Below are 26,567 nucleotides of genomic sequence, written 5' to 3'. Positions count from 1 at the left end.
TTTCTGAAAAGGAGCCCCCGCACCTTCCGCCTCCGCAAGAAAGAAAGGAAAAGAGGGGAAGCAAAGCGCAAACGCGGCCGTCGCAGCAGCCAGCAGAGGAGCAGCCGCACACCCGACCGCAGCCGTACGCCGCAGATCCGCCGCCGCGCTAGGGTTTTCGCGCCGAGGGGAGAGGGGAGATGGACGTGGTGAAGGCGGCGCAGCTGTCGGGGCGGACGCTGGAGAAGGTGGTGGTGCACCCGCTGGTGCTGCTCAGCATCGTCGACCACTACAACCGCGTCGCCCGCGACACCAGGAAGCGCGTCGTCGGCGTGCTCCTCGGCACCTCCTCCCGCGGCGTCGTCGACGTCACCAACTCCTACGCCGGTAAGCGAACGACCGAACCCCTCTGCCCGCCCGTCTCTGCCCTGCTAGGGTTTGCGCCGTCCGGGTCCGCCCCGCCTGTTTCCGGGGGATCTGCGCCTCTGGCGGGGCCTAGGGTTCGCGGAACCCGCCCTGGCTGTAGCTGCTGTTAGATCCGCTGGCGCGAAACCCTTGCGTGATTAGATCTGCAGAGCTGTTTTACGGTGGTGGCCTACTGAATTTGTGAATTGCGGCGGCGTGTGATCTTGCAGTGCCGTTTGAGGAGGATGACAAGGACCCGAGGATCTGGTTCCTCGACCATAATTACCATGAGTCTATGTTCTCCATGTTCAAGAGGATCAACGGTATGCTGTTTTAGAATTTTTAGATATGCTTGGACTTGGAATGTGTGATTGTTTCTGTTGAATACTGATGAGCTGGTTCGGATGCAGCCAAGGAGCATGTTGTTGGCTGGTACAGCACTGGTCCAAAACTAAAGGAGAACGACTTGGATGTTCATGCATTGTTTACCAAGTATGATTCTGCTCTGCAACCATTTATCCCGCAGTAATTTAGAAGCTCTTCTCAGTTTGTACACAATTGTTTGGTACAATGTTGGAATGCAAGCGTGAACTCTTCAAGGAGGCTAGCTGTCTCTATGAAGTATTTACCATTCAATCATAATCTAGTTTGGTTTCAGTTGCTGTTTAATTTTGTGCATCTAGTTCCACATGTGGCTGCAGAAATTTCGCCTGTGCACAAAACTTTGTTGTACTCATCTGTGAAGAAATATAAGAGCGTTCAGATCACTACTTTAGTGATCTAGTGATCTAAATGCTCTTATATTTCTTTACAAAGGGAGTACAAATTAGTCGCAAAGCTCCCAAAATGCATGGCTATTTTTTATTTTTCCTTCAGTTGTGCTACTGTCCAGAGCGATGGGAAAGTTCTGATGGCCTTATGTAGAGTGTGTAATTTAGATGTCCTGATATATGGTGTTAGTTATGAAAGAATTGGCAATCTTAGGCATTACGGTGAATAGTCAGCCTGATGATATTTACGTTGGATTGGTCTGCTACTGTAATTCCTCTCCCTCCATCAGTAAAACAATCTAATGTTTAATCAACTTGTTTGCTTGAACCGACTCATGACTTTAGTGACATGGTTGCACCTTTATATGATTTCGGAAGATAAAAGAACAGTGTTAAAATTACCGTACATACATACTTTGCGTTCACTACCCTTTATGTATCATTTTTTGGGGGGTGTTGATGGTGGGGACTGGGTTTGGTGCTGGAACTATCCTTTTTTCTGCCACCCTTCTAAACTAATGTTATTCCTATGGGTTAGATCCCAGGATGCCTTTCTTGTATTCCCTTGTTAGGCGCTTAATCTTATGCAGTTAATTTTTTTTCTTTACATTGTGCAGCTATGTTCCTAATCCTGTCCTGGTGATTATTGATGTTCAACCCAAGGAGTTGGGAATACCCACCAAAGCATATTATGCTGTAGAAGAGGTTAAAGAGGTGGGTGCATGGTCTAAGATGTTAGAGATTTGATGTTTGCTTATTCGGCTTCACTAATGTGATATGGTTTTCCTTTACAGAATGCTACTCAGAAAAGTCAGAAGGTGTTCGTCCACGTGCCATCAGAAATTGCAGCCCATGAAGTCGAGGAAATTGGTAAGAACTAGTCTGTTTGAAATTGCATGAGGAAAGGGCATCATGTTTGGCACTTTCAAGTTATAGATTCAGTAGTTCAGTCACGCTTTCTGATAACTAGTCACTTTCTGCAAGAAATCAATGTTCAGGATATCTGTAACTGGTACCATATCGGTTGGGTGCTGAGTAGGGATAAATAGGCGAATTTTCCAGTTAATCGGCTATTCAGTGACCCGCTGAGTAGCATTAACTGACCGATATGCCGATTAACTGGCTGATTTTTGGAACAATGCAAGAAATATAATTTTGTTTGAGAGGTTTTGGGTTCACTTCATAACTTTAGCTGATGTATGCTTTATGCTCTCTTCAGGAGTTGAGCACCTTCTGAGGGATGTGAAAGACACAACAATAAGCACACTTGCAACAGAGGTAATGTTTCATAAGAATTAAGATGGCTGGATACAGGTTGCAGCTTGTGCCCCTATTTTTCATTTGCCAATGTAGGTCAGCAGCAAGCTTGCAGCCCTGAAAGGACTCGATGCGAGGCTTACGGAGATCCGGGGTTATCTAGATCTTGTAATTGAAGGGAAGCTCCCACTGAACCACGAGATTCTGTACCACTTGCAGGTGTGGCTCTCGCTATTTGTTACTCCCTCCATCCCAAAATAAGTGTCTCAAGCGTAGTACAACTTTACACTAAAGTTAGTACAAAGTTGAGACACTTATTTTGGGACGGAGAGTATATGTTATGTTAGACACTTCTTTTGGGGGGTAACATTCGATCATTTCTTCTGCTTGTGTCTCAGTAATCCCTATTATACTTGATCCTCACCAGGAAGTTCTGTTGTCCCCATGAACCTTAAATGTTTTAAATGTACATCTATATTCTTAAAGGTTATCTGGGACGAACTAGTTAATTGATGTAGTCTCTGGAAGAAAATTGTGATGCTTTAGTAGTCTCTGGAAGAAAATTGTGATGCTCGAGTACTCCCCGGAAGAAAATTGTGATGCTTTTTAGCGATGGATGTTTTTCCTTAGGAATTATATGAAAGTTGTGCAACCAGTGAGTGGTTGAAAGATACCTACTCTTAGGCCCTTCTCAGTGCCCCACCTTGTACAGGTGCTATTGCTATGGCTGCCAAGTAGGGAATTTTTTTGATGTGGCAAGATAATTAAGAAGAGAGAGAGGAGTTTGGTTACCCCAGGAAGAAACGATGCTAGATGCGCATACCTAGATGAAAACTCAATTTTCCATAAAAAAGACGAAAAATCGTCCACAACTAATTAAATGAAGGAAGCTTATCAACAAGAAGTTAAGCACTCATGCAATGGCAGAGGCCTTAGTGCGTGTGGTATCACTAGCAGTTTCCGCCAGAAGTTAAGGCAGATAGGATGCGAAGGGTGCTTTAAAGCCTTCAATACATCACTTTGGTTGGGGGATATACTATATGTGGGTGGTTAAATCATGCTTTTTATATGTCTGTTTTTCTGTCCTCAGAACAGTAATTTGTCTGTTCATGTTGTAGCTTCACCACTTATTAGGTCCCCAGTAGGATAAGAAAAACATGATAATTGATGATATATGCATGCCTTAACACATGAGATAATGCTTGATATTTTTAGCGAGTACTCAGAGTTGAGAACAGTTCAAAATTCATCCAAATTCTGTTACTGAAGCAGTTCTACATTTTTACTCATGGAGTGTAATATATTTGTTCTGTTTTTTTTCAGGATGTGTTTAATCTGCTCCCCAATCTCAACGTAAATGAGCTCATTAAAGCGTTTGCAGGTAATCATGCAAGTCGCCATCAGTTTACCAGAACCGGCTTGTTTTCCCCTTCCATTTTCTGGGTTTGCTTATTGCAGCAACTTTATATCTATCTTTTCATGCAGTGAAAACAAATGATATGATGCTGGTCATTTACCTGTCTTCTCTTATCCGGAGTGTCATTGCTCTCCACAATTTGATCAACAACAAGGTAAGTTGTTTCTGTCCGCTAGTTTAAGCTGTTGCCAATCCTTCCATCCTTAGCTATATTGGTGTCTTCATGTTGATCTTATGAAGTCAAGTTATACCCTTCTTTCTGCAAATTTTGCGATAAGTGTGTAATCTTTTATGTTATTCCTTCCAGATGCTAAACAAGGAACACGAGAAGGCCGAGGATTTGAAGCCAGCCGCCGTACCTACTGCAGCCGGGAGCTGAATGTCCTTGTTTGCCTCAACATGGGGATAGCGATCTATGACCCAGCATGGGGCAAAAGAAACTGTGACATGTTAGCATTGTCTCATTTGTACCAAGTGTCTTGACCTTCAATTTACACTTTGATGTTTACTTCATGTACGACGAGGTCAACGACAAAACCTTACATTCTGTGAGCTCTAGGTCTTTTTGAGGTTTATAATCTAGATCTTATACTGTTTCATCTGCCGTGTCATGGTTTGTGATGCGGATTATCTTAGTAAATGTATGCTTCGTTAGAAACATTACTGCCAGTTTACAATGTTGTCTTGGTGCTTTGGTAGAGTAGTCAGACTCTTTGGACAGATAAAGGGAATCAAACACCAAACGAAAGAACCTACTTGTACAGTTATATCGATGCTCCAAAATTTGATTGCTTTAGCACAGAAAAGGCAACCAAGACTAAGAGAAGGGAAATCATACATCTGATTCAGAAAAGTTCCTAGAACATCTTATATTTGTGAACGGAAGTAGTTCATACTACTCCCTCTGTTTTTAAATATTTGTCTTTGTAGACATTTCAAATGACTACTACATACGGATGTATGTAGACATATTTTAGAGTGTAGATTCACTCATTTTGCTTTGTATGTAGTCACTTGTTGAAATGCCTAGAAAGACAAGTATTTAACTTTCTGATTCTGAAGCATTGCTATCTCCAGATTAGTTCCAGGTTTGAATTTGTTATCTGCTGTTGAAACCGAATTGGAATTGGAATTTGAATTCGCTGCTGAAATAAGAATATACGGATACAAAAGCTTCAACTGGATGAAGTTTAAAGACGGGGAACGCGCATAGTAGTACTCTCAACTCAACCTCCTCCGCCGTGCCCAACCCCCCAACCCCCGTGATCGATTCCGATTCCGTGCCCGCGCGTCGAGCGATCAGCCCAGAGAGGTCGTCGACGAATCTCGCTCGTGTCCATCAGATCGCCATCGATGGCCTTCCCCTCTTTCACATGGCCTTTCCGCCGCCGAGCCGGCCCAAGCAAACCCTCCGCCGCGGAGGGGAAGGAGGAGGACGCGGAGGCGCTCGGCGTGACGCCGCAGCTCCTCGACTTCCTCCGGACGCTCTCCCCCGACGCCTTCAAGTCGTCCGCCCTCCAGCTCCACCAAGGCACCCCCTCCTTCCTCCCCTCTCGATTCCGCCCCCCTGCTAGTTCAGTCTCGATTACTGACGGTGATGCGCCATGTTGTCTCGCAGGGGCCTCCGCGGAGGCGGCGGGAGAGCTCTCGGACTGGCAGCAGCGGCACGCCGTCCTCGTGCTCGCCAGAGCCAAGGTAGGTCCCCCGCGGATCTCGTCCTCCACTTCTCTGAAGAGATGGCTCTGAAGTCTCAAACTGTAAATTGCGATCCCTGCAGGAACTCGCTAAGGTCCGCTATGATCTGTGCCCACGCCACATGAAGGACAAGCAGTTCTGGACAATCTACTTCCTGCTCGCCAGGACCTACATCTTGCCGTAAGCTCTTACCTCATTAGCTTTCGCCCATGTGCAACTGCATTGTTCCAGTACAAGTGCTCAATTAGCTTCATGGTGGTGTCGAATTTTTGGATCCTCAGTTAGGAATTCTAGTCCAACCTGTTCCTTAACACCCCATCAAAGTATTCCATATCTAAGCATGATTGTTTCAGTTAAATCTAGTACAACTGTGCTGTCCTTGTACATAAAATCCAGCCAAAAGGGATTGTCATCTGAAGATAATAGACTATGTCAAATGTGAGTACCTGTATATGTGTTGAAATTCCCGTGGATCAAATGTAAAGTGTGGTCTCTGTTTGCTGAAGTACCCTTTGAGGTGTAATGCTTCCACCAGAGATTAGCTACAGTACTGGTGCTCTTAGTTTCATAAAATTTCTGGCATCACACCGGTATCTCAGTAAAGCAACTAGTATTATGGAATGTGGTAGCCATGGAGGTGATTGCTCATTGCTGTACTTCACTAGCTTCGACTTACTGAAAGACTACATTGAAACTGTTAACTGGTTCAAGATTAAACTGAACCACTGCAGCTACCTTGGTTAGATAATCTGGCTGAAATAAGAACTCAAATCCTTGGTTAGTCTGGGAGATGTATCTGTTAAAGGTTGAGCTTACATAATTCAGGCTAACATTATTGGTTATCATGTACGGTGATGAGACCAAATTTTATATGGATGTTCTTCTGCAATTTTGTGCAGAATTTACTATCAGCTACTCTTTTAGCAGCTGTTGAGACTTGAGAACCGAGATGTATTGATGTGTTGTGGTCATCATAGAGAGTTAAGCTCCAGCTGATATATTGATACTCTAATTCTGTCCTGCCATGGGTTATCAACAACATCAACATTTAAAACATGTTGTGTTCTTACAGGTACGAGTTACGTGCCATACAAAAAGAAAAGGTAAGAAGGATGGAGACAGAGAACGGAAAGTCAAAAGATGTGATTGCTGTTGAGGTGGAGATGCAGGAATCAAAATGCAGTAGAGAATCTCAAACGTTACCAGATGATTCAGAACCTCAGGGTTCATAGTTGATGTTGCTGATGGCATATTAGGTAAGGTTCGGAAGCAGCAGTATCAAAATTGATATCCAACTTATTTCAGAGCTCATATTCTCAGTTGGATGACCCAGGTTTCAAAACTGTATTTTGCAGAAGCTTCAGATGCATGGGCTGAGTGTTCATTGTGGCTTCTGGATGGATGTAGCAATCTGCTCAGTGTGCCATTGGGGTGCCTGTATATGTAGTAATCAAATTTTGGAGTTTAGGAATTTTGAGGCAGCACGCTGCATCTGCTGATAGCTCAACATAGCAGCTGTTTGTTGGCTGTGCACTGACATGTAAGCTGGTGTGAACTTGGCCGTGATCTTGAATTGAAGTCCATGTACTCCCTCCGCCCCAAAAAGCTTGTCTTAGATTTGCCTAGATACGGATGCATCTAGACACGTAGTGTTAGATACATCCGTACCTAGATAAATCTAAGACAAGCCTTTTGGGACGGAGGTAATACTCCCTCCGTCTGAAAATACTTGTCATCAAAATGACTAGAAGGGGATGTATCTAGATGTATATTAGTTCTAGATACATTCTTTTTATATTCATTTTGATGACAAGTATTTTCGGACGGAGGGAGTATCTTTTATGTATTCTTGTGCGGGCTTTTCCCCCATATTGTTTGAGGCATTCACAGCTTACTGTTTCGCTGCCCAGCTATTCTGGAACTTTACAGGAAATTCTGCTGCACTGAAACATTTGTTATGCACGTCGAGTTGATTTTACAGGGATTTCTAGTCTCATTTAAGGCAGATTTTCTGCTTAATTTAGTTAGGCATAAGGCATACGAGTCACATCTCAAATTAATTGTGTGTTTCATGACATCTCAAACTGAAATCAAGATCCCAAGACTGAAACTGGACAAATTGATGCGAAATATTTGTTCCATTATAAAGTCAATACCATAGTATGATGCATACAATACTTCCTCCATACGGAATACGCTTAGATACATCCGCTTGAGCGTGAACTAATTCAAGACGGAGGGAGTAGGCAGGAAGACGCAGGGAAATAGCAGAGTGGTAGTATCATGTAGGTCAAATGCTTAGCAGCATGGTTAATTGAATCAACTTGCAGAGAGCAGAATACATGCTGTACACATTACACTCAATATCACAATTGGCATGATACAGTACTGTATATCAGCATGTGCAATGCCAAACAGGATGGGATAAGTATGAACTGATTAGGCATTTGCATGCTATGGCAGTTTAGCTTTCATCACCCAAGTAGCTTTGCAGCAGATTATAAACTACCTCAACATATTGTAGTCTCGGTCTCTCGGATTCAGGTTTTCAAAAATTAATTGCAAACGGGGCATGTTTTTTATAAAAAAAATAGTACTGTATTAGACAATCATAGTCTTCTCGCAAAAAAAAAAAATACAACCATAGTTCTCGTCCATCCCCTCGATCCTTTACAGTTTTCGTTAAGAAAATAGATCAAGATTCATCAAAAGTACGAAGCACCCCAATCATAATAAAATTTATAATATATTTTATTGCAACGCTGAAAGTGGGCATGAGAGCAGCTAGTACTTGCTCCCTAGATTTTTTTTTATGACACCGGCTAGGCAATGGAGGGCACGGGTGTCAAAATGGACGAAAAGTGAGTTTGACACCACATTTGGCCTGGAGCGCCTTTTGAAACAGAGACAGGCAGGGAGGGAGCGGAGAAGAGAGCGGAGGGGAAGAGCGGCTTCGACGCAAGTCACCGGCGTCGATATCCCCAGCCACGGCGACGCGTCGCCCGCTTCTTCGGGCCCTGCGAAGCGGGTGAGTCACCCAGCCGACTGAAGAACAGCGGTCAGCGGCCATGTTTTCTTCCTGTTCGCGCCCAATCCGCATACATGCCGTGAAATTTCTAGGGTTCTACTACTAGTAGTAGCAAATTTGTCCCATACCCCATCTATGAGCGGGGGAGGGGGGAGTGGGGTGCTGGTAGAGGCGTGCTAGCTTTCGAATCGACCAAAATAGGAGCAGCAAGTGACCCGACGACGTTTTCAGATGTGCCCTCCAACTCGTGCTGCGTTTTTACGGCTGCCCCTGATTTGTGGTACTGCGACTGAGTGCGACTCCGGACTTGTTTATTTTGCCTCGTGATTATTTTGCGCGGAATTACTACGCTCATGCACGACGATCTCTGTGGTGCTCTGCTCTGCTGTGATCCTGTGATGTTCAGGTTTCAGCTCTCTGGTTTTTAGAGCTCGACAGTCAACACCCTTTCGTAACTTGTGCCAACATCCACCCAAAATACCTTTCTATTTGTTATTAGGAGAGGGCCATCCGTACCATGGAGTCTTGCTTTTGATGTGATGATCTACTAGAGGGACTTAGATTCACATAGCTAACACGTACCCCTACACCTCCTCCTGTTAGAAAAATCAGAAGAAGAAAAAAAAAAGCATCAATCTGAAACTCTTGTTTCAACAAATTTGTGTGATTTGTCCCGGCTAGTTCCTAGAGATATTTCTCCGCACTCCTTTTCTGCAGCTAGTTGATAAATGACAAAACCGTGTCCTCTTTTCTGTTAGGCACTTCTGTTTGTAGCAATCTGGAACCCAAATGCCATTTCAGCGAATTCCGTTTGCTTTTTGCTCCATTCATCAGTTATTATTATTTATTTATTTTTTTGCTTCGGTACTTTCTTGGAGTTTGGCTGATGTTTGGAATTCTCCAGCTCCCAAACGAGGAAGTGATGTGTTTATCTTGTTTGGGTGGGGGTGACCAAACAGGCCAAAATCAATGTACATGAGTCAGCTGACTGAGCCATAGCCAGGCCCATCTATATTTATTTATTTTTCTAATCATGCGCATGTTCTTTCATCTCCCTCTCTTTGTGAAATTTTGACCAATATAAAGCTTGGCTGTTTCTCAAAAAAAAAAAATCTATCTTTCAAACATATCTTGTATCTAAATCCCACCGTATATGCAAAGCTGAAAGCCCCATGCCCCCATCCTCTGCCGTTCTACGAGCTAGTTGCTCTAAGCTCAGCTCTCTCCAATTGATTCATGATAATTAATATCAGCTCAACTAGACAATTCTAGCCTTGTGGAGTATCATTGTAGATTATTACTTCTTTATCTAAACTGTTTGGTTTTATTTTGAGTGACCACTGTGATTGTTAGAGTACGTAATGGGCCTGGGCTGGCGGTATAGCCCGTTAGTCTTAGGGTTAATTAGAGATAAGGGTCGCTTGCTTAGGGGTCAAGTAAATCTTGCTTGGGAGTCAAGTAAACCTCTCTATATAAAGAGAGGAGATGTATCAATCTAATCAAGCAAGAATTAAGAAGGAAAATTCCTTCCCTCTTGCCCGGCCGTGGGCAAAAAAGGCCCTCGGCCAGCCTTCTCGCGTCGTCCTTCTAGCAGCGCCATACCAATTTGGTATCAGCTAGCTTCGGTTCGATCATGTCTTCACCGCCGCCAAGCCCGTCTCTTCCGCTGCCGGTCACCTTGTCGCCTCCGGCGACCACCACGACCGTCGCCCCACTCCTGCCCGTGCCGGGATCCTCCGTCGCGCCCGCCCCCGCTGTCCTCACCTGGGAGGAGGTGTTCGGGGTGCTGCGGGACCTAACCCAGGCGGTCCAGGAGATCCGCCTGTTCTTGGCCGGGTCCCACGGACCGCACCCGGCTGCGCCGCCCATCGTCGCCCCCACGTCGTCGTGGCTGCCGTGGCAGCCGCCGCATCAGGCGGCCTTCGCCGCGCCGCTGCAGCTGCCATCCATCGCCACCACCGCCCAACACTGGCTGCAGTGGCAGCCGCCGCTCCTAGCGGCCTCCACCGCGCCGCTGCAGCTGCCATCCATCGCCACCACCGCCCAACCCTGGCTGCAGTGGCAGCCGCCGCTCCTAGCGGCCTCCGCCGCGACCGGCGCTCCGCCGCAGCAGCCGCTGCCGCTGCCCGGCACGACACCGCAGCAGCCGCTGCAGCTGCAGCAGCCACCGCCGGTGAGCTCCGCCGCCCAGTATGGGATGCCCTACAACGGGAGTGCGACGACCTCGTTCCCATCAGTGCCGCCGCCATCCCAGGGCGTCCACATCCAGCAGATCAAGTCCCCGCCATCGCCGTCACCGCTTCCGTCTTGGATTGCTACCCGCCACGTGTCGGCGGCGGTGAGGCTGCAGGCTGCTGCACGCGGCTTCCTAGCGCGTCGGCGTGTGCGGGAGATGTGTGGTCTGCAGCTGCCGCTCCTCCAAGTTTCCCTTCGCTGCGCAAAGGACCTCGATCTCGTCTACTGCGTCGGGGATCTTGCGCATGCGGTTTCCCCCACGGGCGGCGAGCATGCTGTTTTCCCCGCGGGCAGCGACCTCAAAGTCTGTGACATCGGCGGTTGGGGAGGCGCACCCCTCCTCGTCATTCTCCATCGCAAGCCCTTCACTCTTCCTTGTGCGGTGCAGACCAACAGCAGTCCGGCGGGGAGAAGGCAGGGTGTCACCGACAGGAGCGCACCGCGTAGCACCACTGCTTTCCGCCGCCGGCCGCCGCGAGGGCGGCTCTGCTGGTCGCTCTTGCGACCACTTCCAAGTGGCCATACACATGCACTCCTTTGGTCCAGGTGGTGTCCATGGGATCCAGGTGGCTGTACACGTGCACGTCCGACATGCTGATGGTGTCCACTTTTTGTTGAGGGGTCCAAAATAAAGCGTCCCAGTCCATTTCAGGTTGAGAGTCATAAAACAAGCCGAGATGTAAAAGGCTTATTTTTAGGTGTAAGCTTTGTGTTGCGTCGAGTCATGGTTATAAGTTGGTTAGGCTGCAGCTCGAGGACAAGCTGCATGTCCAGGTGGGGTGTAGTGTTAGAGTACGCAATGGGCCTGGGCTGGCGGTATAGCCCGTTAGTCTTAGGGTTAATTAGAGATAAGGGTCGCTTGCTTAGGGGTCAAGTAAGCCTTGCTTGGGAGTCAAGTAAACCTCTCTATATAAAGAGAGGAGATGTATCAATCTAATCAAGCAAGAATTAGGAAGGAAAATCCCTTCCCTCTTGCCTGGCCGTGGGCAAAAAAGGCCCTCGGCCAGCCTTCTCGCGTCGTCCTTCTAGCAGCGCCATACCAGTGATACTCATTCTTGGTCAGATTTTGTGTGCATAGCGTTGTCTTCTTGTTTGCAAGCCCCTTTTTCCATTAAATTTTTCCTTGTCTCTAGATTATCCCCTTATTTTTCTGTGGTGACAATGAACCAATCTTTTAGCATGGGGTTGTTGGTGTACAAGGCTAATTTTGTTCGACTGCATGTTTTCAGCAGCAGCTCAAGCAACTAATGACAGGGGTTCTGAATGCCTTGGCATCTTACGTGACCAAGATGATCGCCGACATGGCTAGAGAAGAGGTGGCCATGCTGATCGGGATCTCCAGCGCGATCGCCGATCTGACCATCAAGCTTGGGGACCTCAAGAATTTCCTTGCTGACGCCGATAGAAGAAACATCACTGACGAGAGTGTCCGGGGGTGGGTGGAGGAACTGAAGCATGCCATGTACCACGCTACCGACATCATCGATCTGTGTCAGCTCAAGGCCATGGAGCAAAGTCCATCCAAGGACATAGGGTGTCTTAACCCCTTGTTCTCATGCATGCAAAATCCTCTCCATGCACACGACATCGGCAGCCGCATCAAGGCACTGAACAAGGAGTTGGATAACATCAGCAAGAGGGGTCGTAGTTTCAATTTCATCAAGCTCGAAGTCTACCAGGACCAGAAGACAAATCGGCCTCATGGTATTGACCGCAAGACTAATCCTTTGTTGGAGCGGTCGGGCGTGGTTGGGGAGAAGATTGAAGATGACACGAGATCACTTGTTCAGCTGCTCACGAAGGAAGTTGACACGAGTGAAAGCATCATGGTGTTCGCCATCGTTGGTGTTGGCGGGATTGGTAAGACCACCCTTAGCAAGAAAGTCTTTAACGACGAAGCAATACAAGGCAAGTTCACCAAGAAAATATGGTTAAGTATTACACAAGAATTCAGCGAGGTTGACTTATTGAGGACAGCCATCACTACCGCCGAAGGAAATTTGCCAGGACCTGGGGGTGGATCTCAAGACAAAACTTTGCTTGTGCCGGCTCTTGCGAGTGCTATCAAAGATAAGAAGCTATTTCTTGTGTTGGATGACATGTGGGGCACCTATGAATGGACCAACTTGCTTAGGGCTCCCATTAGCCACAGTGCCCCGGGTAGCCGAGTCCTCGTCACCACAAGACATGAAACTGTTGCCCGAGGAATGAAAGCAGTAAATCCATACCACCGCATCAACAAATTAGGGCCCAAAGATGGCTGGTCATTGCTCACGAAGCAAGTGAGTACATAACTACTGGTAGCCTCCGTCCTATCTCAAGTAATATGTTCATTTATTGACACGTAGGAGTGCAAATTTGGTACCTTTAGGGTACCCTCCAGCCCTCCTTAGTTCAACCAAATGAATTACATTTTCAAAAATGATGTGAATTCTGAAAATTTAGTTTATTTAGTTGAACCTAGGAGGGTCGGAGGGTACCCTTTAGGTTCCAATTTGCATCTCTATTAACACGGGAAGTGGCAATATTTTTTGTTGTACTCTCCGTGCTTGCTGCCTTAAGTACGTGCTTCATCTTTTTGGTGCGTCATTCTATATGACCACTGTTGTTTCATTAACATTACTACTAGTACACTAGTGCTCGTTATGAATAGACACATAGACCAAGCGTCCACACCAACTGCTTGTACGCAGTACGATCCACAACTATAAAACTGACATATACTTTTATATTGATCATCACCACATATTGTAAGCACTGCCTTTAAATGGTACTCCCTCCATCCGAAAAAACTTGTCCCAAACTTGTTTTTCAAATGAATGTATCTAGCACTAATTTGGTGCTATATACATCCATTTGAGGGACAAGCTTTTTCGGACGGAGGGAGTATGTGCGCTAATTGGTCATTCTAGACTACTGAGACACATGCATATGCTTGTTGGCTTATTGTTTATGTCTGATTCGTAGATTGTGTTGAGAGTAACTAGCTAGGTAATTAGATAATTTGTGTGTCAAATAGAAAGACATGGACATCGATCCATCCAGATGCCTTCATGAGCAAAGCATCAAACTAATTACTGTATTATTGAATGGATTATTCTACACTTACTGACAACTTAATTTATCTAGTAGACTGGACTATAGGTACTCAATTAATGTGTGTACCGTATTAATTCTCAATTGTTTGAAGGTACTCATGACCAAGAAAAGCGAACCTGCAGTGGATATGCTGAAGGATATTGGAATGCAAATTGTAGAAAAATGTGATGGGTTATCACTTGCCATAAAAGTGATGGGAGGACTCCTATGCCATAAGGAAAAAACCCGACGTGATTGGGAGAAGGTATTGAATGATGCTGTATGGTCAATATCTCAAATGCCAGAAGAGCTAAATCATGCCATATATCTTAGCTATGAGGACTTGTCCCCTTGTTTAAAGCAATGCTTTCTGCACTTCTCCCTTAAGCCTAAAAAGATGATTTTAGATGATACACAATTCATCAACATGTGGATTGGTGAAGGATTTGTTCATGGAAACTCGGATATATTGGAAGAAATAGGAACTGAGTACCATACAGAGTTGAGGTTGAGGAACCTTATAGAGTCGGATACATCATATGCCAGTCACTATGTTTGCAAGATGCATGATGTTATTCGTTCATTTGCTCAATTCATGACAAGAAATGAAGCACTAGTAGCTCATAATGGAGAAACTGTTAATAGTAAACTTCATTTGCAAAAGTTTCTCCGGTTGTCTATAGAGACTAATGGATTGGAATCGGATGAATTTGAGTGGAGAAGTTTACAAGGGCAAATATCTCTAAGATCGTTAATGTTAATTGGAAACTTCAAGGTTCAGTCTGGTGATTCCTTGGTTACCTTTTCAAGTCTGCGGACTCTACACGTAGAGTCTGCAGAGTTCGCCACAATGGTTGAATCTCTATATCATCTCAAACACTTGAGGTATTTGTCAATGGATAGATGCGCTGATATAGATTGCTTGCCAGAGAACATTCACAAAATGAAGTTCTTACAACACATTAGTCTTGAAGGTTGTGAGAATCTTGTGAAACTTCCTGATAGCATTGTGAAGTTAACGGAACTAAGATATCTTCAACTTGAAGGCACAGGTATATATAGTATTCCTAGGGGTTTCCATGCTCTAACAAATTTGAGGACACTATCTGGTTTCCAAGTACACATGGATGGTGATTGGTGTAGCTTGGAAGAGCTTGGACCTCTTTCCCAGCTTAGGGGCATTGGATTAGTGGGCCTGGGGAATGTATCTGATGCTTCATTTGTCACAAAGGTTAGGCTTGATCAAAAAGTGCATCTTTCTAGGATGCGCTTATTATCCAGCATTGCATGTAAGAATAATCAAGGAGTAATTGAGGAGGTGTTTAATGAGCTATCTCCTCCTCCGTGCATAGAAATTATTTCCGTTGAAGGATATATCGGGCGCCAGCTGCCAAGATGGATGATGTCGACAGCAACAATGCGCCTCAATAGCTTGAGGACACTAGTGATGGAAGATTTGGCTTGTTGCATCCAACTTCCTGATGGATTATGTCAGCTCCCATTGCTGGACTACCTGCAAGTCAACCGTGCTCCAGCGATCAAGTGCATTGGGCCAGAATTTGTGCGCCCCCAAAGCCACCGTTGCTATCCTTCATCCCACATGGTGACTGCATTTCCGAGGCTGCGTGAGATGGATTTATTAGAATTCGTGGAATTGGAGGAGTGGGAGTGGGAGGAGGAAGTGCAAGCTATGCCAGTCTTGGTTGAGCTTACTTTCACAAGGTGTAATTTGAAGTGTATCCCTCCCGGTCTTGCCTCACATGCAAAGGCTTTGAAAAAGTTAACCTTGTGGAGCATGTGGCGTCTCCATTCGCTAGAGAACTTTGCTTCTGTTGTTGAGCTCGACCTGTATGACTTACCCAAGCTGATTAGTATCTCCAATTTCCCTGAATTGCAAAAGCTTGAGATCAAGTCTTGCCCCGAGCTCACCTCACTAGAGGAAATGAGTGCACTACGGAGACTTGTGCTGACAGTTCCCGGCTACGGTGAAAGATTCCGACTCTCGCCCAACAAGATGGGACTCCCCTTGTACCTTCAAACTGTAAATCCAAGCCATTTGCTGGTGGATTGCGGTCTGGAGATACTTGGTTTCATGGCCGCAGGAAAATCTGGCAGCGAGTGGGACAAGTTTAGCCATATCCAGCATGTTGAGGCTTATGCAGACAGTGATTGCTGGGATGACAAGAAATGGCACGTATTGTACACAAGGGAACCTTTCAGCATTGAAACAAATGTGCAGGTAATAATTAGCATATAGACTCCGGTTTGGTTGCTCTTTCCTAATATATCTGAATTTTAATCTCTTCTTGCTGTTCGATTCCGCAGCCTGCATTTCCGCGCTTGCTTATAGGAGGAGCAAGAACTGCCCGCTGACGGAGAAGAGAAAGAGCCTGAATTTGATCCAACGGAATTGGTACCTATTCTCATGGGAAATAAATAAGCACGGTATGTTGCTACCAAGTTGGAACCAAATGCAACCTCCAGTTCTTCCTCCTCGAGTACCAGCGATTCAGTGTGCATGCGCACATTCACGGGAAACAACTGCAGTGGTTGGGCTCCATAAGCAAGATGATGCAAAGATTAATTTGCTGCCGAGAGAACAAAGGCTTCATGTATAAAAAGGCTTGCGGTTATGCTATGATTAAATTGTGTTTATAAAGATCTGATGCTATATTGAGGTCGCGAGCACGTCACTCATTGTTGTTGAAGTATGAGACTGCACTCGTCACCTGTTTACTTTCAGTTTGGATGAATAAACATTTGGCCTTTCAATTTGGTAACGACCCAACGAACTACATAGATGAGCACCTGTCAAGAACCTGCTGTTGTTCAGTTTTCACATCATGCATGACAGCAGCAGATTGTAAAATTTATACCATAAAAACTCAGAGAAAAAGGAAACAATATGGCTGTTCATGTTCAATGAAACCAAGTTGAGTTTAGGCTCCATCAACAACAACAAAACAAGGCTGCTTCTTCATATCGCTAGAAGGACACTGCTCTTGCTGTAATTCAGACATAAGAATTTCCCAGTGATTTGTTTCATCAGCTCCGTGATAACTTTTCTTTACATCAAGCAACGTCTTTTATTAACTTGTGATAAGAGTTGCATCATCAAGCAAAAATGGAGCTAATTCTGGGGGTACATCTTCAAACCATAGAGAGCTAAGCAATCCCCGCCATCCTAGCCAATACACATGTACGCTTGTTGTAAAACCAAGCAGTAAATAGGAGAAACTAGCTAGTCTTTTGCGTTAATTTATTCCTGGGTTCCCAGCTTATTGTCCAAATTTGCTTCTTCATTCATCAAAGAGCAGCACCACAACTTATGATACTTCTTATCAGCAATTCATCAGAAGTCCAGCTACATATACCATAGTAATTCATAGACAGGAAGATGCAGGGAATTACACAACATGCTTTTACCACAGAGCTCAATTTGTTAGCAACAAGCAATTCAATCAACTTGCAGAGTAGAACGCACATTGTACATATTCAGCTGAACATCAAAATTTATGTATGATACTGCATCAGCATGTGCAAGGGAAAGCGGAAGGGGGACAAGTATGAACTGATTATGGCATTTGCATTCTATAGCAGTTTAGCTTTCATCACACAAGTAGCTTTGCAACAGATAACTACCTCAACATATTGTAGCCTCAGATTCAGGTTTAAAAAATATTACAGGAGTAGCTACACTGAATCACTGATGTTCCCAAAATTTCTACTATCAGGACATATCCTTAAATCATGGCATCATAATCATCCAATGCACCATTATACTCCATGATCTTCTTCTTGATCTTTGAGGAATCCACCCAGGTGATGAAGTCCTCCATGTTCCTGGTCACAAGGAAGGCAGGATCGGTGACCGTCTCTGGGCCTACACGCACATGGCCCTGTTCAATGTAGGTGACAGCCTCTTTAAGGTGTTCAGCAAACTTGAGCTTCACCATAATTGTTGCAAGTCTCCGCCTACAATAGTTTAGCAAACAATATGGTAAGTGAAATATGACACATAGGTCATTGAGTGATTCATCTACTACCACTATAAAAGGCCGAGAGGGCGGAGAACCAAATCATCCTATCCATCGAAACCTGCAATCTGATGGTCTACATCCCTCAAGTGTACTAAACGCGTTTTATACTTTAATTACCCACCATGCCATTATCCTATAAAAGGAAAAAAAAGGCAGATCCAACTAGAATATTAACCGTCTGATTAGTAATCTAATGGTTCTAAAGCGCACCAACGAAACGCTGTTAACGAAACGATATTGCAATTAGCAATGTGCGTCCCGTCCCACATCTCCCGCTGCGCCCACTCCCCAAAGGAAACCACCCACTCCGCACGCCCCACTCATTGCTCCCACGCCCCACTTTGCCCCCTTCCCCTCCAACGACCCCGCCCGTGCCACCAGCGAACATGGCGCGCCACCGCGGCGCCGCCCTGTTTCTACGGGCGCTCCTCCTCGCCGTCATCGGCACCGTCGGGGAGATGGGCGGAGGCGCAGGAAGCATCATCCGATGAGGCCCAGCTGCCGCCGCGCCCTCTCGTCATCCAGCTGCCGACCGCGGAGGTGAAGAGGGCCGATGCCGAGGCGCCCACTACTGCGCGGCTACGGTGCGCGAGCTGGAGGATGGCGGGGAAGGCCACGAGCCCCGCACGACCGTCGCCCCGAGCGCTAATCCGGAGCCACCCACCACACACCATGGTTGCTTCACCACCGACGGCCGCCACTTCACCGGGCTGCGGCGCCCCCGACGGTCGAGCGGCACCTCCGCTGCAGGGTGGCCGGGCCGCAGCCTGCCATCCGCCCACTCCGGTCGCTCTCTGCGGCGCCCCGCCATCTCCCAATCCAACCCTGTCGTCCCCTCCTTGTCAAGCCCCTCTGGTGGTGGTGGATGGAGAGATCTCACCTAGAGATGGGATGGCCAGATCCTGAGCCGTTTGTCCACAGCCATGGCCCTCCTTCGTCCTACTGCTCCACCCTGTTTGCCCGCTTCATCGCCACCCACGCATGTTGGCCAGCAGAGTCCCCCCTTTCCACGGCCCATCTAGATGCTGCAGCCGTCGACCTACTCAATCAACCGGATGTCAGGACGCCATCCCGTCCCCTTGTGAAGGTACTTTGTCCGTTGATGGTGTGTCGATGTCAATATTCATTCCATGTCATGATTTGAATGAAATTGCGCAATTGCAGATTCCAGTGTGACTTTCGCCATTCATCTGCACAACTAGCCTGCTGTGACCCTCCGCCATGGGCACCAGCACAGCAATCACTTCCGTATGTTTTCTGCCCAGTGTTTGTTATAATGCCTACAAGAAGTGAAGCAAAAATTTGTTTCAGGTTTGTACCAATTTTTATGATAGTTTGAGATTAGGGGTAAAAGAGACTCCGTATTTTCTTGCTGGCTAATGATTGTTTCAATTTGTTATGTGTGCATTTTGTTATAGCAAAAACTGAATAGGTCTTCGTCGGCTGCTCATCGTCTCTAGCTGCCTGTCCGCTCCACACGTGCATTTGCTACAACTTAGTAATTAGACTCAGTCCCGTTCATGTTTTTGTTGGTTTGAGTGCGCCTTTTTGCAATGGAGTTTATTTTGTGATGAATCTATTTGACCACATCCTACTAGAACATAAAAAAAACTGATGAATCGATCTGGCCACAACCTTCTACGCCTATTGATTGATCTGGGTAACTTGTTTGCAATTTGCTGTGCAAATCAATCTAGCTGATTTTTAGAGTTAATCTGAATAAGTGAAATATTAACCTCACGAGGTCTCTTCACTAATTTTAGAGTTGATTTTTAGATCCAAACAGATTTAGTTCTGATAGTAATTTGTGAATGGTGTACATCCAAAGTGCTTTCGTCCATAGCAACATGCATATACAAGTGCTTGGAAGCAGGCATGTTGATTGATTTTTGGAGACTAGCATGCACGACGAAACTAGCTAGATAAGCTTTCAGCCGTAGCTCACAAATATATTCCAACAAATTTCTTCTCCGTTAAACTATTTACGTCCTATTGCAGATTTCTAATCAGCGAAACAATGAGCAAGAAGGCCATCATTTACAATCTTAACGATTCAGTAATGTTGAAGCTAATCATTGGACTTCACTGTCTTGTCAACATGTAGGGTATTGCACCAATTTTAATTTTTAAGTTAGTTGGACTGATAATTTGGTACCGCAAATAGTCACGTAATGTCTAGGTATTTCTAATTTTCTCAATGAAGCAAAGTTAGGTTCATATGTTCCGAGGAGGCACCCACTGTTAAGGAGGAGGCAGTCGAGCCGCAGACCTCCGTGGCCGCCTGGTCCCCGGATGAGAGCATTTGTTTCGTTTATGTTTCGAGATAAAATTCATTTACATCTAGAGTTCGTGCCGAAGGTGTGGCGTTGGCCTCTGTTTGGGATGTGTTGCCTGTAGGTTGTTCACATGTCTGTGCTGTTATTGTTCTTTGAGCTACTGCTGGTTCTCTTTTATTTCATGTTTGTAATTACTTCCGTTTGTATCTGTGAGAAAGAATTATCTTTGCTTTGTCATGGCAATGGTCAAGATTGACCGGTATATCTGTCACTAAACTTCTCAGATCAATTCATATTTTATTAAAAAAATGACATATTTAACAATTTTGTAGCGTAATTTCAGACTGAAGGTGAGGAACAATTCCCAAACTATGAGCAATCCACCCTTCGTTCTAATGGCAGTAATGTGTTATGAACACTGATCATGCTTATATTTGAATTGCTGTGCATGTAGGGACACATTTGATTACTGAAGAATATGGTTTCAGCAATCATAGCATTGTGTTTCCTTTTCATTTTTAGTATGATCTGTCTTTGATTGCCTTTTCTTTCTCTTAAGCAAGGATAATGATTCATATCTGACTGCGCATTGAAAGTTCTAGCATGTATGTAATGTAATCTACTGGTAGAGATATCGAGACTAAGAGTCAAGCCATTCTATTTAAAACTTTCAAAATCGCTATGAACTCTGATCAGTGATTATAGTCCAGCCAGGTAATGCAATGCAACATCTAATTACTGAATATGCAGTACGCAATCAAAGTATTGTGCCTCGCAGCCTTTGCATATAATGAAGAACGTGCATTATGCAATCAAAACAAACATTGTGTCTCAGTTGAGGAGGTGCTCGACGTTTAAAGACGTGTCACTTGGTAAGGTTATATGATCTTTCACTGTCGATAGTCATGTCAAGGTAGACCATTCGGGTTTTAGGCAAGCCAAATAAACATAGATCCCATTAGATTGTTCTCCATTCATGTCAATCTATTTATTATTTTATCATTTTAGGTAATATTTCTCATCTCCTTTTAATGTGATTATTTTTATTTATTTTCTTGATTTCTTTGGATGTTATGAGCCAACTTCAATAGTTTTGTTAGGCTAATATAAAGTAGGGAGCTTTGCTACATAATAATACAAAGAGGTTACTCAAGGATGTTGAAAAAGATGCATGACACAGTTGTATCTTATGAGACAATATAAAAGATTTTGCCTTGATATTTCTATTTGCAGTTTCAAATATTGGATAATCTTCATAATACATATCTTAAGTCAAACCAAGTGGTTGTAGAACACCAATCGGAAAACATTATGGCATTACGGGTTTCCATTCTTCGATACGAATTATTCTTTTGTTTGTTTATGAAACAGATACTGGCAATTCCAGTATTCCTCTTGTTCTCTTCAATGATATGAGAAGATCTGAAATTGTTTTCTAGCTGCCTTTTTGCTGCTTATTTTGAGCAATTGATGATATCCCCTGCTACTTCTTCCAGTATTCACCGTCTGGAATCCAAGGGTCAGAACATTCATCTTGACCTTCAGGTGTAGTATGCTTCCAGCGGCATTTTTTTAGTTTATGAATAGTGGTACACGATTTTTCAAGGGGTTGTAGAGCATTACTTTTTGTCCTTAACTTCTATATACCATGCCATTACTTATTTAGTTTCTCTTTCCTAACGGAAACACCGATCATGATGCTTCAGGTATGATACATTGTGCTTCTATCATAACTATAGAACTTCAGGTGACTGATTTTCCAAGTGGTTGTGGAGCTTCAGGTACGATATACTGTGCTTCTATCATGATGCTTGATACTAAATTTTGTTTCATGTCTGCAGACATATCTGAGATGCTGATAAATCAGTCACAATTTTTGAAGACCGGTAATGTTGATATGGACAGCAAAGCTTAATGTTGTATTTTGCCCTGACTCTACCTTCTACCATACACCACCGAACTTTTTGCCTCCAGTGCAATGAATTATACACACCGTACACGCTTGAGAATTGTAATGCCCTTTCTGCTACATATACAATATTACACCATAGGCAGACCGAGATGTTTTAGTCTCTTTCCGCTTGTTTTGAAGAGTTGCTACCATAAAACTGTTATATTGTTGATAGGAAAATCAATTTAAACAAACTTTGACATCCCACTCCTAACTACACATTTTAAATTACTAGACTCTACGAGTAAAGAAAATGTCAGCAGAGAGGGTATGGCTGTGGAGCCGAGCGGAAATTTTCTTGAGCCTGAGACATTGTGATGGGGAGTTTGTAGTTAAGAACAATTCTTTTGTGTAATTCTTAGCCATTAGATCTGGGAATTATGGATGGAAAAGATTGGCTGTGTGAAAAAGAGCCGAGTTTTGTATATTGTGTCAAACGTGAGTCATGCATGTGGTCAGTTCGGATAAGACATGGTTTAAGTCATTTTTATATCTTGCGGTATTACACTAACAAATTATTATATTTTTTCATGCAAGTATATCAAAACACATCAACTAATGTTTCATATAATTTTTAATGATTGCTCCAGTTATGATTCCTCTTTGATATTAGTTGGATGCCTTCCATGTGAAAATGTACTAATGCATCCAAAAGAGATAATAACGACGCATTTGGTCCACGGTCAGGTAACGTAATGGGCTTCGGTTTCGGGAAGCGCTGCTTCCAATCTCGTTTTACCAGATAGGAGCTTTGTTTGGTTCATGCGGTTGGGCCTGGTTTCCTAATCACCTGGCGTTCGGCTGTTTTCGACTTATCAGAAAACGTGGTTAGTGAATAGTACGTAGTAGGCGAAACAAACGTTGTCCATCATTTCCGAAAGCGGGAGTATCAGGAACCGTGCGAAACTAATTGACCAAACGTGTCGCTGAGACGTGCATTTGCACGTGCAAGCTTACTAGTAGCAATAAACGCTTTCTTTCAAAAATTAAATGGCAAATAAAATGCCCTATTCAGCGATCGAAGGAAATCATTATTATAACCCGGGGAGAGATAGAGACCTGGCGAAGGCGCTCACTGAAAGTTTCTCACATTTAACCAAGCTCTTCTTTGTTGGAATTACACCCATATTATACCTGAAATTCAAGAAAACTTCTTTAGACTAGACAAATGAGCAGGGCAGTAAAAGTAGCAAGGAACAAGTGGAAGTGGCAAGCAAGAACTGCATGATTTAGCCAAAAGGAAATAGCTTTAGATGATTCTAGTAAGATGGCTCACTCAACCGACACGATATGCACAGGGTATCCCTGTAGCTTTCATAACGGCATGTTTACTGGAGTGCATGCTCAGAGATAAGCAGATGATTATAATGAGAAGCCGATAATCTCAGAGAGGTTTATGCATTCTGGGCAAATAATCAAGTGGTACTAACATATGTCGAAAGTACAATTAATTTACCCAAATGATAAGTGCCACACATCAGGTGCGCGGCACTCTTGCCCTGACGTTTTTCGAAGGCAATTCCAGTCACGCAGTCACGCAAGGATGACAATTTCCAGTGACACACGGCAAGTTTCTGTCAAAAATAAACTGAAGCACAAAAGTTGTCAAGCTTGGCAACTAAAGTTGCCATCCTTGCGTCACTAAACTTGCCGTCGAAAATGTTCGGAGTTGCCATGTGCTCATACATGACGTTCGGTACTTATCAGGGTCCTTAATTTATAGACAAGAGCACACATCAAAAGCCTCACACATTTCTAACTATATAACAATCCAAGTGGCAATTGCAGATAAGCCTGGAGCATTCTCACAGGGTTGCGGCGCATGATGGATATACAGTCCTCGTAATATGCAGTCAAAATTTCAAACAAACAAACGCATACAGCATCACACATGCATCGAGGGTCTGCGGCATCTTACAGCTTATCGATCAGCATGTCCGTCATCTCTATTCTGAAAGGGTCCCTGGGATCCATCTGCTTTATGATGTTCACGAGCTTCTGCGCCATCAAGCAAATCCCGTTGTACCTGCAGCGACACCACAACCACAAGACTGATTAGTTACAGGGCACCGCCCGGCAGACGCTGTGATTTCTTGAATCAAAACGCTCAGCGCATCCCAGCCGCGAGATCGAACTGGGTCCGACGGGCAGGAGGAGAGGGAGGAGGGTGGGAGGGGATTGACTGGGTGAGAGAGAGTGTACTTCTTGTAGTCGTCCCTGTCGACGAGGCTGTAGCGCTGCGTGACGGCGGCCTCGCGGTGGCCGCCCTCCCGCTTCCACAGGAGGAAATTGGTCTTCTTCAGCAGCTTCTTCTCGTGGAACTTGAGCTTCCTCATCCTGCCTCACGCTGTGGCTGCGAGCAAGGGGTTGGTGTCGAGGGCGGAGATGGCGGCGGCGGTGCGCGATTCCGGGAGGAGCGCGTGAGGCGGCGGGCGGGCTGGCGCGAGACCGGCGGGGGCCAGGGAGATGAGTGGAGGTGGGCGGCTAGGGTTCCTGGGCACATGAGGCCATGAGTGGGCTTGTAGGTATCGTTTGGGCTCAAACGGTGAAATGCTAGCGGGCCAAGCCAGATGGTGTGCACTCTTCTCTCTTCAAAAAAAAAAACCGATGGTGTGCACTCTTCTCTCTTAAGAAAAGTATGGTGTGATTCTCGAAAAATAAAGTCTGGTGTGCACTATTCTCTCTTACAAAAAAAAAGGATGGTGTGCACTCTAGATTTTCTCTCAATTTTTTCAAATGCTTTAAAAAACAAATTTAAAAATCTCCGGTCGGGTGAGAAAGACCAAGAGAATGTATTTGATGTCGCGAACCGTTCCTATCGCTAGGTGATTAAGGTTTTGCTCCTCCCATTGACTTCTACGGCGTCGAGTTTGGGACACTTTATCGGCTAATGCCCACCGCTCATATCGGGCGCTGATTCCTTTTCACAACATTGTTAGTCTTTGTGGGTATACGCATGGTTATGAAACCATGGTCTTCTTTCATGACATTCCTTGCCCATTTGCCACGAAACATTGCTTCTTGGTACCCCCCCCCCCCAGTAGTCAAGTTCCTAGATTTCTTCGAGCCTCCCGTAGTATCTCCTATTTGTATCAGCGGTGAAGGCCTGCATCATCACCCGCGAGTTTTGGTAATTAGTATCTTTGTTGTCTATGTTCTCGGTATAGAATGTGTGTTCATTTATGTCATATGCTTCATAAGTCTTGACGTGGATATTGGGCCATGCACAATGCGTAGAGGATCGTTTTTATATTGTCATTCTCTGGTAATGGATTATTCAGAATGTCATCTTTGAACCAAGTCGCAAATTTAGAGTTGTGCTCTCTGATGATTTGTGATACGTCTTCAATGCATATATAATTTTTTATTGTTCCATGCTATTATATTATCTGTTTTGGATGTTAATGGGCTTATTTATACACTTTTATATTATTTTTGGGACTAACCTATTAACCCAAGGCCCAGTGCAAATTGTTGTTTTTTTTGCCTTTTTCAGTGTTTCGCTGAAAAGGAATATCAAACGGAATCCAAACGGAATGAAACCTTCGGGAGAGTTATTTTTGGAACAAACGTGATCCAGGGGACTTGGTGTAGACGTCAAGAAAGAAACGAGGTGGTCACGAGGCAGGGAGGCGCGCCTGCCCCCTAGGCGCGCCCCCACCCTCGTGGGCCCCTCATAGCTCCACCGACCTACTTCTTCCTCCTATATATATCCATATACCCCGAAAACATCCAGGAGCACCATGAAACCCTATTTCCACCGCCGCAACCTTCTGTACCCAAGAGATCCCATCTTGGGGCCTTTTCCGGAGCTCCGCCGGAGGGGGAATCAATCACGGAGGGCTTCTACATCAACACCATAGCCTCTCCGATGATGTGTGAGTAGTTCGGACCTTCGGGTCCATAGTTATTAGCTAGATGACTTCTTCTCTCTCTTTGGATCTCAATACAATGTTCTCCTCGATCTTCTTGGAGATCTATTTGATGTAACTCTTTCTGCGGTGTGTTTGTCGAGATCCGATGAATTGTGGGTTTATGATCAAGTTTATCTATGAACAATATTTGATTCTTCTCTGAAATCTTTTATGTATGATTGGTTATCTTTGCAAGTCTCTTCGAATTATCAGTTTGGTTTGGCCTACTAGATTGATCTTTCTTGCAATGGGAGAAGTGCTTAGCTTTGGGTTCAATCTTGCGGTGTCCTTTCCCAATGACAGCAGGGGCAGCAAGACACGTATTGTATCGTTTCCATCAAGAATAAAAAGATGGGGTTTATATCATATTGCTTGAGTTTGTCCCTCTACATCATGTCATCTTGCTTAATGTGTTACTTTGTTCTTATGAACTTAATACTCTAGATGCATGCTGGATAGCGGTCGATGTGTGGAGTAATAGTAGTAGATGCAGAATCGTTTCGGTCAACTTGTCTCGGACGT

At 44.7% G+C, this 26,567-nt stretch overlaps 4 protein-coding genes across 6 annotated transcripts; 3 read left to right on the top strand and 1 right to left on the bottom strand.

The window, feature by feature from the left end:
* The first annotated feature begins 49 nt into the window (after window positions 1–49).
* Window positions 50–4,427, top strand: LOC123190651 (26S proteasome non-ATPase regulatory subunit 7 homolog A). The gene is made up of 10 exons (XM_044603329.1): window positions 50–366; window positions 615–707; window positions 795–876; window positions 1,772–1,868; window positions 1,949–2,024; window positions 2,374–2,432; window positions 2,508–2,630; window positions 3,735–3,792; window positions 3,897–3,982; window positions 4,136–4,427. Exons 1-10 carry the CDS (start codon window positions 180–182, stop codon window positions 4,205–4,207), a joined length of 933 nt encoding a protein of 310 aa, XP_044459264.1. The 5' UTR covers window positions 50–179; the 3' UTR covers window positions 4,208–4,427.
* A 223-nt stretch (window positions 4,428–4,650) lies between these two features.
* Window positions 4,651–7,232, top strand: LOC123190654 (uncharacterized). Of its 2 annotated transcripts, none has more exons than XM_044603332.1 (5): window positions 4,651–5,359; window positions 5,447–5,523; window positions 5,606–5,703; window positions 6,596–6,779; window positions 6,879–7,232. In XM_044603332.1, exons 1-4 carry the CDS (start codon window positions 5,182–5,184, stop codon window positions 6,753–6,755), a joined length of 513 nt encoding a protein of 170 aa, XP_044459267.1. In that variant the 5' UTR covers window positions 4,651–5,181; the 3' UTR covers window positions 6,756–6,779; window positions 6,879–7,232. The 2 variants fall into 2 exon arrangements, with proteins under 2 accessions (XP_044459267.1, XP_044459268.1); XM_044603333.1 differs by having other exon boundaries at window positions 6,857–7,232.
* A 1,088-nt stretch (window positions 7,233–8,320) lies between these two features.
* On the top strand, window positions 8,321–16,636 carry LOC123190649 (putative disease resistance protein RGA1). Of its 2 annotated transcripts, none has more exons than XM_044603326.1 (4): window positions 8,321–8,551; window positions 12,019–13,068; window positions 13,977–16,103; window positions 16,190–16,636. In XM_044603326.1, exons 1-4 carry the CDS (start codon window positions 8,336–8,338, stop codon window positions 16,235–16,237), a joined length of 3,441 nt encoding a protein of 1,146 aa, XP_044459261.1. In that variant the 5' UTR covers window positions 8,321–8,335; the 3' UTR covers window positions 16,238–16,636. The 2 variants fall into 2 exon arrangements, with proteins under 2 accessions (XP_044459261.1, XP_044459260.1); XM_044603325.1 differs by having other exon boundaries at window positions 12,016–13,068.
* Window positions 16,637–17,431: 795 nt separating this feature from the next.
* LOC123190652 (U3 small nucleolar ribonucleoprotein protein IMP3) lies at window positions 17,432–24,647 on the bottom strand. The gene is made up of 4 exons (XM_044603330.1): window positions 24,334–24,647; window positions 24,050–24,157; window positions 23,191–23,265; window positions 17,432–17,839 (listed from the first exon to the last, which is right to left on the bottom strand). Exons 1-4 carry the CDS (start codon window positions 24,465–24,467, stop codon window positions 17,608–17,610), a joined length of 549 nt encoding a protein of 182 aa, XP_044459265.1. The 5' UTR covers window positions 24,468–24,647; the 3' UTR covers window positions 17,432–17,607.
* Window positions 24,648–26,567: the final 1,920 nt, after the last annotated feature.

Source organism: Triticum aestivum, chromosome 2A, assembly GCF_018294505.1.
Source record: "Triticum aestivum cultivar Chinese Spring chromosome 2A, IWGSC CS RefSeq v2.1, whole genome shotgun sequence".
Classification (NCBI taxonomy): domain Eukaryota; kingdom Viridiplantae; phylum Streptophyta; class Magnoliopsida; order Poales; family Poaceae; genus Triticum; species Triticum aestivum.
Note: the sequence above shows the minus strand (reverse complement) of the source record. Positions and strands in the feature narration are given on the sequence as shown.